Source organism: Protomyctophum bolini (genome assembly GCF_963924005.1).
Source record: "Protomyctophum bolini genome assembly, chromosome: 2".
Taxonomy (NCBI): domain Eukaryota; kingdom Metazoa; phylum Chordata; class Actinopteri; order Myctophiformes; family Myctophidae; genus Protomyctophum; species Protomyctophum bolini.
In genome coordinates, this window is record NC_137863.1 from 6,928,699 (window position 1) to 6,943,386 (window position 14,688).

Genomic DNA, 14,688 nt, shown 5'->3' on the forward strand with positions numbered 1-14,688 from the left:
AACAACCATTTCACTAGTAGACATTGTGTAGTCAAACTTTTTTGAAGTCTGTCACCAAACAAACATAGCTTTTGTAAAAAAAAAAATAGGTTAAGTGTACTTGTGCATGGGTGTAGCTATCCTAAAGGAAGCCTTCATGTATTTATGACTTTTTGACTTAATTTCACAACATATCTACTAATGCTTATTTGGAAAAGAACTCAGGGTTTAACGGATTTGTTTTTCCTTCTTTTTAACTTTAAGAAGAGGACTGTCTTGGAAAAGGTTGTTTCCTACATGTGTCTTGGGACAGTCTTAGGTATGTATATGTGGTAGATCCTAGAACTTCATTGCAGAGGTTAACACTGAATTTTAAATACACTTTCTATTCACACACACTTTCCCTGGCATAGTTCAGAATAGGTTTGACTCACTGTTATTTCCTTGGAGACAGAAAAGGAAGTCGGAGGACTTCATCATCAAACTTAAACTGTGATGTTAAGTTAACGCACAGCTCTATTGACAGTGATTTTGATCAAATGGTATTTGGGATATGGGTGTTCTATGTGTTTTAAAATAAAGCTTATCAAAATGTAATTTTAAACTTAAAGCATACAGTACTGTATGTTTATGTCCACAAACTTGTTTGGATGCACTGCACAGCATGTGTTGATTAAAATGGTCTACTTAAGTCTTAAGGGCACACTTAAGGGTAACTTGAATTGTGAATTCCTAAAATTGGTGACATTCCTCTTGAATAATTCCCTCTGTGGTAGACCTCGTTTTGGAATAAATCAGTTCGACTGGTCATGATGATGCTAGAATAATGTCCTCAAATCAGTCTGTAAAAGTATTAATAAATACCAAAATAAGTAGACACGGCATTGCTTGTGTTGCTGTTTATTTGTGAAAAATGGAAGATTAAATGTTCTAAAGAGGCTTCAATAAATTATTAGAATGGTCTTTATTCTGTACAATATATTTGTCTCAGAGGCCAATACAGTAGTCAGCTTTTCCCAATGTTTCATAAATTAATGCAAATGACATCTTCACTATACACTTGATGGTACATCTCAACAATTAATTAATGATACAACAGAAATTGGTTTGAATGGATTTCCAACTATTGTGCAAAGTTACGTTTTCTGACAGAGTTGCCCATTGTATTTGAGCATATTACCTCCCTACACTGTATAGCTCCAGTTGTCCTATGCAGTACTGCATTTTTCTACTGAAAATACAGTCTTTATAACATAACGTATAACATAAGTGCGTATGCAGGTGATGAGTGATCCGTTTTCCATCTTGCTTGGGTTTGCCTGACACTAGCGATGCTCTGATTTATCGGACACCAAAAATGAAATGATAAATTGTCCGATTTACATTGCAAATTACTTCATTTTACCAGTTACCAAATCCAAGTTACCAAATCCAAAATGTGCCACTATCCTTTGTGTTTAATAATAGACGACCAGAATCAAACTACAAGTCTATGCAAAGACACTAAGACAGTGTCATCATAGGGGTACAATAATAAGACCATTTTAAGAAGAACAGCCGGTACAGTTACTGTAGTAGCAGAGGGTAAAACTTTTCTTTAAAAAAATAAATTGGTGTTCGGTATTTACTCCAAAAACCTGATCGGTGCACCCCTGCTATTCACATTCTGGTAAAACAGTAAATCACTGTCTGCTGAAAGAACCCTTGAGATCATAACTACAGACTGCATAACACTGCAATGAAGACTTCCTATTGGATGCCAGACTTAAGAGAAATTAATGATAGCCTGAATAGAAATCAAGCTCAGCAGAAATGTGCCTCTGACTTTATAACTCCCTTCTGGTCTGCCTTGACCTCGAACACCTTTGGTCAAAGTTATATAATGTGAAATATGTGAAAAATGGCTGTTTGTCTGGGGAAAGTCTTCTGTTTTCTTTCACAGTTCATGTCCTGATTTGTTGAGTAGATTGTACTCGCAGTTTGAAATGCCAAGGGGCTATCAGGAATGGAACGGGCCTAAAGTAACAGCCTGTGAAAGAAGTAAAATGTTTTACATAGTATTTAACTAATCGTTATCAGCAGGCAACAGCTAATGGTCATGTTAAATTAACGCCGTCCACCTGCTTTTGGGTTCCTCAGCGTGGCTCTTAGAAGAGACCACAAGACTTGAGGTTTTCTTTGATGATGATGTCTGTTACGGCATCGAACACAAACTTGACGTTTTCTGTGTCTGTGGCGCAGGTCATGTGGGAGTAGATTTCCTTGATGTCTCGACGCATGTTGAGATCCAAGAACTGATCTTTGATGTATTTGCCAGCGTCTTCAAAAGTATTGGGGCCTGAGTGGAAAGATTTCAAAGTAAGTTTAATTTGTGTGGTTTACGGCAATGGTTCTCAAACATTTTAATTTCCAGTGACCCCCAGTTCCCCAGCACTACAATAATTCCAATAATTTATCTGGGACACCCTGAAACCCCCCCCCCCCCAAGGACCCCTGGGGGTCCCTCGACCCCACTATGAGAAGCACTGGTTTACAGAGACGTTTGTGTTGCTAGTGATCTCACCATCGTAGTCAGGGAAGCACATGCTGAGATGAGCCTTCTTGATCTTCTCAGTGAACACATCCTTCTTGTTCAGAAAGAGCACAATTGAAGTGGCGATGAAGTAACGATGGTTGCAGATACTGTTGAACAAGTGCAGACTCTCGTGCATTCGGTTCTTAACAAGGGGGGGGGAAAAAGGGAAATATGTCAAAGAAATAACCTTTGGTTACGGACGGTCAAATGAAAGTGGTTTACGGACGGTCACGGATGACCAAAATATTTAGTTTGAAATACTGTATTATTATTTTTGTCTTAGTCTCTCACCACATCATCGTCCTCAACCAACACCATGTCGTAGGCGCTCAGAGCAGCAATGAAGATGATACAGGTCACACCTTCAAAGCAATGGATCCACTTCTTCCTTTCAGATCTTTGTCCACCCACGTCAAACATTCTGCATGGAAAGATAGCATCATTGTTATCGTCTATTGTAGACTTGTTATTGGTGTTCTCATCTTGAGAAAATACTGTAGTGTATTGCCTTATCATGTTTACTCACCTGAAATTGAGATCTTTTACGCCGAACTGGGTCTCGATAATACCAGTGGTCTTTACTCTTGAGCGCAACACATCCTGCTCTGTAGGTATGTAGCCAGGCACCACCAGTCTCGCCAAGTCACACAGGTAGCTGCGAAACAATGAACTTCTCTGATCACACAAGTGGTTTTCACACAAGATAACATTATCTTACAGATTTACTCATCTCGTTAGTTCTTAGGAAACCACCCCGGATTTGAACCTTGATCTCCCACAAGGGAAACCAAAGACATACAGTACCACTCACTCATCGACTGCCCCTTTGTATTTGAGAGGTACTAAAACTACTTATTGTCAGCCACCAGCTACTCTTCTACATTTTACACCCATTATGAAGTTTCCCGTAGCAGAAAGGAGCTGACTTACTATCCGGCGGAGTCATTGAGCTGGTATTCTGCGGCTCGTTCATAGCATTGCTGGATGCCAGCGTCGTTCCACAAACGTATAATGATGTCTGCCATTTCCTTTGGCATGGTGCCTTCCTCGATGGTGTCTGCAAGGTGCTGAAGCTTCCTGGCGTCATCCTATACACAGACAGGTGGAGCCACAGACACAAACACACTCAAGGTTTGTTGTGGGAAGCCATATACAGTAAGTGGTACCAAATTACGAACATTACAAGGGTGTCACTTGCCAAAACAAACAAACAAACTGATTTTGAATATAACAAACATGCAAGCGACACCGACGTGTGATGTAGTGTAAATTAATCTTAAATGATCCGTACCGCCTGATCATTGTGACCATAGCCAATATTCAATGTGCCCATGGCCCTGACGATGGACATCATGGACTGAAGGGTGTTGCCGTAGATGATGACGATGAATTCCAACAATTCTTGAGGTGAGTAACCATCTTGATGGATAATTCTGTTGACGGATAAAAAACAAAAATATGACCATGATAATGTGTTGTAACAATTTTAACAAGTTTAGCCTTCACAATGTGATAATAGGTGAGAGAGATCATGAAATGTCCTACTTCATCTGTTTGACAATTGTGCTTTTCCCTGATTCTCCAGCACCTGTAGAGAGAGAGAGACAGGAAGGAATGGTGGGTGAGAGAGAGGAGGATGACAGGTTGGATTCAAACCCGAGCCGCCATGTATGCATTCGTACCAGGTGAGCCCGAGCCATGTTGTATCACCTGGTACGAAGCCAAGTGGGCATCGAATGCCCAGACTTTTTACATTCATATGAAAGACATTATGGCACAGTGGCCATACAAAAGTATTATAATGATTTAAATGGTAAATGGTGCATTTATACAGCGCCTTCATCCAAGGCGCTTTACATATTTATTATTAAGGAATTAAAAATACAATAAAAAAAACTCTATTCAGATTGACAGATTAATTATAACATTTCATGTTTAGATGATGCAAACTAGTAATTTTTCCGGGTTTGAACTGCGTATATAACAAAGTACAATCATATTTATTGAAGATTACCTCTAGGGTGCAGCACTAATCTGATAGGAGATAATGCTCCTTATTTCAAGCCTAAGCTCCTCCAAAGCTGATGTCAGGTGGAATGTTCTATCCCTGACCTAACACTTATCATACACAACTTTAGTTGTAAAAAAGAAAATCGTATTTTGTTTTTATTTTATTTTTTATTTTACAGGGCTTGCTTCCTAATTAAGTCCCTGTGTCTAATAGAACACATGTTGTTTAAGGATTAGAAAAGGGATTGAGGTGAGCATTTACTAAAGTATCTGATCAGTACAATGACAAGGTGATTAAGCTGGAGTTCTCCTCAGAGACGTTGCATGTCCTCACTGTTTCAAATTAATTGAAATGGTCCACGCTTAAATTATGATGTTGGATAATGATTTTCAACAGCAACATGTAATACCCTGGCCTGTTCATGTTACATGATTTGATTAATTGAACAATGTGGACCCTGTTGTAAACAAGTGCTTAATTGGGTCGTCCACTCACAGTTAACAGTCTCTGTATTGAGTTTGTGCTTAAAATGTACTGTAATTCTACAAACTGTTAATAAATATTTCAATCAATCAATCAAAAAACATCATACTGTACTCTGAGTTTACTCAAAATATGCTCATCCCTGCACTCTTTAACCTAGACACAAGCAACTTTGGGAGACTTGTTCCATTCTGATAAAAAAAATCCAACCTCTACAAATCAACAGTACATCATACAGATAGATGGGCCCATAATATCACCTCATATTAGTCTGTAAATATTAACTGGCCTCATGAACCCTCCTATGAGGGCCTTCAATTTATAAGAACAGCGTCTGCATGGTGGCCCTTCAGTCCACTCATTCTACATCTGTGTTTACCTAACAGCAGCAGCTTCACTGTCCTGGCCTCCTTCTCGCCCTCCTCCTTCAGTTTCTTATCCAGTTCTTTGGAAGCTTTCGCCTCGGCACTGCCTCCGGCCCCCATCCTGATCCCTGCAGGTTCGGCGGCTCGGCCACTCGACACACACACACACGGCAAGAAAAAGATGGAAGTAAGGTCCTAGTTGATGGCAGCTAATACCCTCAGCAGTTTTGACTGTCTTATAAAGGGATTGTGACTATCCTCTGCCCACCTGACCGGAGGTGACCAATGGGACACAAGGACAGGGCGCTTTTGGGGAAGAGTAGGAAGGTGTCATGCGTAGGTGAGGCCCCAGCGTAGAAGCCATCTAAACTTTCGGGGGTAGCTTTGCTGTGCTCAGCGGAAAATTCACATCGGCTCAAGCGCTTATCTGGTTGCGCTGTTCTTAGCTGCCTTTAAAAGAGAAAGTGGCCAGCAGCCACCCATTGTTTGTTTGACATGAAGAAAACAAATAAAAACAAAAAAATGATTCAGTATGTTCATCCAGACCAGTGGTTCCCAAACAGTGTATACCGTGAGTCCAGGTGTGTCTTGGGATTTTGTGACGACTACATACAGTACACAACATATATGTTAGAGTACAAGTGAGAAACCAGTACAAGTAAGAAAAACGTTGCGGGAGGCCTTAGCAGATTAAATACCCCCCCCCCCCATGCCAGTGCGTGCCCGTCATGGCAAAACGTGTCATTGGGGACTGGGGTGGCCGCCCACGCACTTCCCCCGGCCTGTTCAGCATGCCGACAGGGACATGTGTCCCTATTTTCGGCATGTCATTATAGAGATGTATTATTGTTGTTTTTCTTGTTATTATTTTTTGAGGGGTGCTAGCCCATTGTGTCATACGCAGCTACGGACATACGCATCAAACGACCCAAGTAACCACAGTATACTGTTAATCAACTTACAAATTACATATATATACATAGAGGCATTTTCAAATACAACTTACATATACATACACGATGTATGTAATCTGAAACCTATCTTTATTACGTCACCATTGCGAGCCAGAGAGTTGAAAGTTCGTAGCGTTTGGCAGTACTTGCGAGCTCTGCTTGCGCACTAGTAGGTAATTTATGGCCTAGTGTGTGCAAAGCGCAAGTAGGCACTCGACAGAGTGCAGTTCTAGTTAGTCTTCATCAGGAATCTCCTGATGAAGACCCTTCTACCTTCTTTCTGTGTGTATTTATTTTTGTTCAGCACCCGTCAAATCTTTTGAGATGTGTGTCTTTCCATTTTGGATCTTCTTATTTCATGTGTGTGTAAACACAAACATCGTCCTAACACAAACATTGAATGCCATTGATAATGAATGGCTAGTTTTGAGTGTTCGTCCCAACACAAACATTGAAGACAAATTATAATAATGTTTTCTCTCTGACTCTGTCAATGTGTCAAGGTCTTAACGCACAGATCCTCCCTGTACTCTTCTTCCTCTCTCCTCATTCTCCCCCTCACGTGGGTTGAACTGAGACAATATATACTTGTGTTCTGATTTCCCATGTTATGTTGCTTGAAGATCTTGCCACAAGCTCATCTGTCAAATAACATCCATCCGTACGTATAATAAAGACCACTTGAGACAGTTCTTTGTCATTACCTCAACCATTATAGTGTATAAATTAATTAGCCACATCAGAGCGCCCCTCACTTCAGACGGGTGTGATTTCATTGCGACCGAAGGTCGCAGTTAAATGGAATCACGCATTTCCAGTCAGTGTGTGGGGCACCAGTGTGTGACGGGCAGTGCCCGACGGGCACCATATAGGGTGCCCAGGTCTCGTGACATCATGTCACATCATCAGGGATGGAGATGTGGCGACCCTGATGTCTTAGTAAATGCGACCTGCTGTCGCAGTTAAATCCATATCCTGTTCTGACAATCCATATTTTGATCCTTCCCCGTCCATCCTTCCTCTTCAATGTCTCCCTTTTGACTTTCATTGAAATTTCCAACTCTAGACGGGCCTGCCCCAAAGTTATTAGTGCAGCCGCGCCCGGCAGCCGGCGAGAACTAGACTTCTCAACAGGCCTACCTGTCCATTCCAACTCTAGACGGGGCTGTCCCAAAGTTATTCGTGCAACCACGCCCGGCAGTCCCAGGCCCGAAGATTAAAGGACCACTTCACCACTTTTCAACCTACCTTTATATAATTGGTCCTCACTAATGTTCATGATAAAATGCCTCATTTCTTTCTACTTTTTTTCTACTCATAAGAGGGCTGTGCGCAGTTCAGAAACCTGTCCACCAGTGACATCATCGATGGGGAATCCAAGCTAATAGAAATGCGATAATGGAAGCCATCATTCTCACAATATTAAAACTGTAAATATATATATATTAAAAAATCCGCCTAATGATGATGTCACTGGTGTACGCTTCCTGAACTGCCCACAGCCCTCCTATGAGAGAAATAAATTGTGGCATTTTATGTCCCTATACCTGGGCCCTCATCAAACCCTGTACACTCAAGAGAATGTCCCCGCTACCACCCTTAGATCTCCATATACTGTATGGAGCTGACCTGTTCTGACATTACATGTGTTGTTCTGACCTCATCAAACCCTGTACACTTAAGACATGCTCCATATGGCCAGTACAGAATTCATTCCATGTTGATCTGACCCCCCATGCCAAAGCGCCAGTGCTCGCCCAGCAGTCTGCCGTCACCCAGGCGGATGCGTGCCCTTTAGGGCGAGGTCTTCACTCAGGCGAGGAACCTGTCTTCATAGAATTGGTCCTCACTAATGCTCATTATAATGTATTTTTTGTCTCATCACTCTGTGTCTCAGAGGAGGGCTGTGGACAGTTCAGAAACCTGCCTACTTACCAGGAATAGAACGTTTATAGCTTTAATTCCCCATCAATGATGTCACCGGAAGGTTTTCTCGCCCCGCCCTGTATGTCGTGAGAGCTTGTGAGAACTTCTGGGAACTCAGATTACTATGTAGTTGGATTCCTGAACTTCCTGAACACAGTACACAGAGCAGATTCCATGTTATAATGAGCATTAGTGAGGGAGACCAATTGGACATAGGTTGAAAATGGATCCTTTAATTGATAATGTATTTGTGTACGTTTGGGTCCTGGGGAGACAAAGCATTTAATACAGGTTAAACTGAATAGAGTTATTATATAAGACGGAATAAACATACCAGTTCCATATCAGTCCCTGCGGGGCAGACAGTGTTATTTCACATTGGATACTAATACTAGATTGAAAGGTGTACAGATCTTATTGACCTCAATCTGAAGGTAGTGAGTGATCCTAATCCACTTGATGCGTGTGTGTGTGTGTGTGTGTGTGTGTGTGTGTGTGTGTGTGTGTGTGTGTGTGTGTGTGTGTGTGTGTGTGTGTGTGAGTGAGAGAGACATTAGGACAAATCAAAGTTATCAACCGGTGAAAGTAGCCGATTTGCATAAGGAAATGAAACGCTCTCGTCACGGGGGGGTGGGGGGGATGGGGGGATGTCACTGACCAGTTGACCAGTGACATCATCGATGGGGAATCCAAGCTAATAGAAACTGCAGGCTTTCTATTCCTGAAAAGTTGCAATGTGATAATGGAAGCCATCATTCTCACGATAATAAAAATAAAAAAATATATTTTTTCACTTAATTTTTATTGATAAACAGACAATACAAAAAAGGAAAAAAAAACAAAGCAAGAGACAAAAAGGAAACAAAAGAAAAGAAAAAAGCCTGCATTACAGGATACATTCATTGAATTCCTCATACATTATCAATAGGCTGGAAGAAGAGATCCCACTTTTCCCACTTTTTATATAACTTATCTTCTTGTAGTCTAAGAATGTTAGTTTTTGAGTGGTGCAACCATGCACTCCCTTACGGAGCTAGGTGTGTGGCTGGCTGGCTGGCTGCCTGGGTTTGAGCACTATGGACCTCATTCACAATGGAGATATGCGACCAGGTGTAAATTAAATGCGTAATGATCGCGTATTTATCCGCCTGATCAAGCTGCGACAAGCTCCCATGTCATGTCATGCAGCAAAGGTGGTGTAATGACTGCATTTGTGTATCTCATTTCGCCTCTTTCCCAAGCGTTTCGCCTAGTGTCGCCTGGTATAATTGAACATCCACGCCCATTCCACGCCATATAAGGCAACAGGAAATATCTTTCCTCGGGTGATGCAATGCACCGCACTGCGTGCGTGAACTGGTAGATCAGCTTATTTTGATAGGCGAGTGCTGCGAGTCTCTCGCAGTGTCAACTGACTGAAGGTTTAAAAAGTATAGGCTACTCTCATAACCAACTCGTTCATTTATTGAATTAAGTTCAAGCTCAAGGCTATAGCCTAGGGCTAGGCCTATACTTGGCAATTATATTACTTATAAAGAGCCATTTCTATTGAACAATGCACGTGGCATGGCACTCGCCTTTGCAACGGTAAAAAGGATATCCGAAATGAATCAGAGCTGCATTGATTAATGGAGGGATTCATATCATATCAAACTATGCACCGCATATAAACGTGTCAACTTGCCAACTTATTTTGGCACGAGATTGCTTCACTTCTTGCAGAATGTTAATAAGTTAACTGATGTTAATACAGTTACTTTCACGATAATGAGAAATAAGTTAAACACGACCAAATACTATATCAAAACTCGGCAATGATAAAAAGCCCTTACTGAAGAATTGCATGTGCACTGCAATTGCAGCGGTAAAATTCAAATCCGATCATTTTCATTAGGCCTATTTGATTTATTGATTACTGGGGTGATTGATTCCCTGCCCTGCGCTGCCCCACTACATCGGATTTGGAAAGCAAATGGAATAATGCAGGACAGATTACTTCTATTTTTTTCTTGAGGTATTAATTAATCCGTTTTTGTACTCTGAAAGACTAGATTTAATCCGATCCAACTTTCATCATCGAGGTAAGAGTTATTAGGCTATGTGTGGCGTCCATGTGATCAATATACATTATTATAAATTAATACCATGACGCAAATGGAGGCAGATAGGTGCTCATGCAGCAAAGGGATAGTCTATTTAAATCATTAGGCCTACGTGACACTTTAATTGGCTGAGACTCTGTCGACATGCTGATCAGCGAGTTACAGGGAGAGGGGCGGTGTTTGGCAACGTGTTGTAATGATCATCATCAACTGTCTGTCTGTCAGACCATCATGTTTGTGAACCATAGAATGCATGCATAGGCCTATAGGGATACAAGCACAAGCTGGTGATACTATATATAGGCTATAACTTTTTTAACGTGTTGACCAATTTTGGGAACACAGCCTACATATCTTATTTGAGGTTTGGGGACTATTAATTGATTCAGCATGAAGACTATAAAGCCTTCTAAATAAATATACGCATGCCTTGATCAGGGAACACCACCTTCTGAGCAGACATGGAAATGAGCCGATTTTACGACCAACTGCCGTCAACGTCACGGCCAAGTTCATGGTTATGAATTCCCCACTAATGTGGGAATCAATCCTCGTAAATGCCTGTACGCTCACGATATGAGCATATAAACACCGTTGTGAATTAGGCCCTATGTGTGTGGCTGGCTGCCTGGGTCTGAGCAGGAAAACAGCATGGTTGTTTTTCACCACCTGTGCGCAACCTAACACACACACAAACACACACGCACATATTATTAACTGTATATATGATGATTTCGGGTGTGCCAGTACAGTACAGTGATAAGGAATGAAGTCTCGCACACTGTGGGTTCAGATGCTAGTGATACGTGCCTTTATATGAATGAATGACGTTTGGAGCACAATGCTCTTCCTCAGTAAAAGCTGAATTTTTATCTGGATTGTACTATGTTTTTGTATGGACGTGGTGTTGGGTGCCTGCACATATGCACACATGGCATAAACGCATGGTGTTGTGTGCAGGCGCCCTACACTCTGTCTTTGTACTATGGATTGTACTATGTTTTTGTATGGACGTGGTGTTGGGTGCCTGCACATATGCACACATGGCATCAACGCATGGTGTTGTGTGCAGGCGCCCTACACTCTGTCTTTCGTTTTCTTTTATCCCCCTGTTCCCCTCACTGTATATATATTTTTTTTCCCTTTTTCGCTTCCTATATGATGAATTCCTGTTCTGTTCTTAACTACATAGAAGTGTCTATTTGTTTGTCTCTAAATGTTTTGATGAATTGAACAATGTGGACCCTGTTGTAAACAAGTGTAAGGCTTAATTGGGTCGTCCACTCACAGTTAACAGTCTTTGTATTGAGTTTGTGCTTGAAATGTACTGTAATTCTGCAAACTGTTAATAAAGATTTCAATCAATCAATCAAAAGACTAAAGATGAACACAGAGGAACACGTGTTTTACAGAAGCACATGATCACAACAAGTCAGAGATGGTACAAGGCAATGATAAAGAGTAAAGAGTAAAGTGACACATGCATGATAGAAAATCAACAATAAATATACATCACAAAATGTCACTCCTCAGACAATTGTATACAACATAATGAACCAGAAGTTGTTTTAAATACATTCATAAATACATTATCTAAGATTCACCATTCTACAAAAACAGGCCATCTACTTGGGGTTAGAAAATAGATAGAGCAACATAAATACAAATACCAACACACAGCCATCGAGCTGTTAAGGCTGTCATTAAGTGTGTGGTAAGAGGATCCTCCATTAAACTACATTAATTGCAATAAGTAGGGGCAATCCCTGAAGACACAAGGGGGGGGGGGGGGGGAGACAGATCCATGCCCAGATTAAGAACTAACATCAAAGATAGGGGCGGATGTCCATTTCTTCATTAAGACCCTGTGGTGACATAGTATTCAGAGTGTAAATCCAGAACAATTCACGTTTTAGCAGAAGAGCATTCATTGTCATCACCACGTCGTGGGAGCTGAACATGTTCTATACCCACATATGGCACATAGTTTAACCCATTCTGACCTGAGATCAGATTCATACGAGGTTTCCACTGGACACACACTGGTCTGATTAACCCATTCTGACCTGAGATCAGATTCTAAAAATGTCAGTTGTTCTTCGATTTTTCAAAAAATAGCAGACCTACAAGCTCGTAGCGCGCCACTCGGTGGCGCGCTACGAGCTTGTAGATCTGCTGTTTTTCAATAGCTAAAGATTAACATAATGCCAACACCAAAACGGGTTCCCGTTCAGAATGGGTTAAAGAAGAAACATTATGCTTAAGAGCACTGAAATGTAGTGCAATGGGACTCTTTGTGTCATGATTTCTAATGTTACTTCTGTGTTCTGTGATCCTTGTTTTGGGGGCTCTGGACGTTTTGCCAATATAGGCTGGCCCACAGGGGCATTTGAGCATTGTAGATCACATTAGTAGTTTTGCATGAAATAATGCCTCTGACCTTGAACACTTTCCCTGTGTGTGGGTGGTAGAATGTATTAGTTTTACGAGTGAAGTTACACTGTTGACAGTTGTTGCATTTGTAGTTGCCTGGTGGTACAGGGCTCAACAGGGACTGAGTCCGACAGGCAGTCAGACTTCACGGGTGGTCTCCAGTGTAGACCACCTGTGGTGGTTGGGACAAGTCACTAGTGCTCTTTGAGAGTTGGGTCTGTGGAGAGAATATGCCAATGTTTATTGATTACAGTGGACATCTCCTTTGCGAGAGGACAGTACGGAATTCTTGTGTCACTGCTCTTTTGGTGCTCCTTTTTTGGAGGCACTCAATTTGTGTGACATTTAGAAAAAATGTCATTTCTAAATGATACCCTATAAATAATACCCGTTGTCAACTTGTCATAGCACCCGTTTGAACTATCTGTCTGTGTCTCTTTTGTGCCCATACTGTATGGAGATCTCTGTATCTGTCTGTCTGCCTCTGTCTGTCTGTCTGCAATGCATGTGCCTGAAGAGTGCAAACGGACTGTGAAAAGTGTACTGGTTAAGTAATCAATTGGCAGGTGTGGGTCCGACCGGCTCGATGCCGGGCACTGCACTCCCTGCGGGGGTGTGGAACACGTGTGTCGAATTTGAAGTCGGTGAGGCAAACGTTTCTCGAGTTACGTGCATTACAACCGTACACACACGCACGCACACACGCACGTATACACAGAGACGTGGCACATTTAGAGTAGGATGGCCAGTTTTACGTCATTGTCCCAAATCAAACATTAAATACCATTGACAATGAATGGTCAGCTTTGAGTGTTTGTGTAAACACAAACATTGCGTAAAGACAAACATTGAAGACGAAGGTATTGATGCTAATTCTAATTGGCCGGAATGAGATGATGTATTTTGATGTATGATGATAACAGAGCCCCTCACTTCACACGGGTGTGATTTTTCACCATCTGATTTCTATTTTAAGCTAAATATAAGTTACATGAAGTTAATGTATGGGGAGTAGTTCATATCACTAATGTTGGGTATAATTTATGTTTTTGCTTCTCATCGAGAAAGCAAAGGGAAAATAAGTGACTTTTGAGGTGGAAATTATGCAGATTGCCATTGTTTTGCCAGAGAGAAGATCAGATAACCACATGAGAGGTGGAAATGCCACATTTAAATTTGCAAGGTATACAACCACGCAAAGATGGTTTCTTGGAAAGGATGTAACAACATCCTTTCCAAGAAACCATCTTTGTGAGAAACCATGTGGAATTTCCACCAACAAAATTTAGTTGGAGTCAAGATTCAAATCAGAGTCACAATCACCGACACTTTTTCAGAGAATTATTGGCCTTTTAGTCATCATCATCATCATCATCATCGTCATCATGATCATCATCATCAAAAGTGCTGAATTGGACCCAGTACCTGAGCATTTATAGTAGGATGCATTGCTTTTCCAGAAATGTTAAGATCAGATCTACAAGCTCTGCACCACACTGTGATGTGTTGTGACTGAGTTTGTACTAGATATATCGACAAGCTTCTACCACTTCTTAAGCCCTATTGCAAATATTAATTGTAATAGGGCTTAAGAAGTGGTTAAACAACAAGCAGTACAGTATGGTCTCTCTCGAACATAAGGCTGGGGCCTCTCGAAGCCAGACAACTACCGAGGCATCAGCCTGACGTGAATCGGCAAAGGTCTACAACTTTATGATCCTGAACCGGATACGGCATGCCATCGACCCTCATCAGGGACAAATTAGCCATTGGGCCAGTGGGGCCGCATGTCCCAGGGGCCCTTGGCTCTCAGGGGCCCTTCAGGGAAATTGGACCTCGCATTACTGGGTTTGACGCCCTG

The 14,688-nt window shown here is 41.5% G+C and overlaps 1 protein-coding gene across 1 annotated transcript; it reads right to left on the bottom strand.

Annotated features, from left to right (window-relative positions):
• Positions 1-1,070: 1,070 nt before the first annotated feature.
• Positions 1,071-5,548, bottom strand: gnat1 (guanine nucleotide binding protein (G protein), alpha transducing activity polypeptide 1). The gene is made up of 8 exons (XM_080787918.1): positions 5,428-5,548; positions 4,100-4,142; positions 3,846-3,987; positions 3,485-3,642; positions 3,081-3,209; positions 2,846-2,975; positions 2,543-2,696; positions 1,071-2,317 (listed from the first exon to the last, which is right to left on the bottom strand). The coding sequence occupies exons 1-8, from the start codon at positions 5,531-5,533 to the stop codon at positions 2,127-2,129; spliced, it is 1,053 nt and encodes a 350-aa protein (XP_080644044.1). The 5' UTR covers positions 5,534-5,548; the 3' UTR covers positions 1,071-2,126.
• Positions 5,549-14,688: the final 9,140 nt, after the last annotated feature.

Coding starts and splice junctions, on each gene's coding strand:
- gnat1 (XM_080787918.1), bottom strand. CDS start 5,533: ATGGGGGCCGGAGGCAGTGCCGAGGCGAAAGCTTCCAAAGAACTGGAT. Junction 3,643..3,845: donor ATGGTCACAATGATCAGGCG/GTACGGATCATT, acceptor GTCTGTGTATAG/GATGACGCCAGGAAGCTTCA. Junction 2,697..2,845: donor TGGTTGAGGACGATGATGTG/GTGAGAGACTAA, acceptor CCCCTTGTTAAG/AACCGAATGCACGAGAGTCT.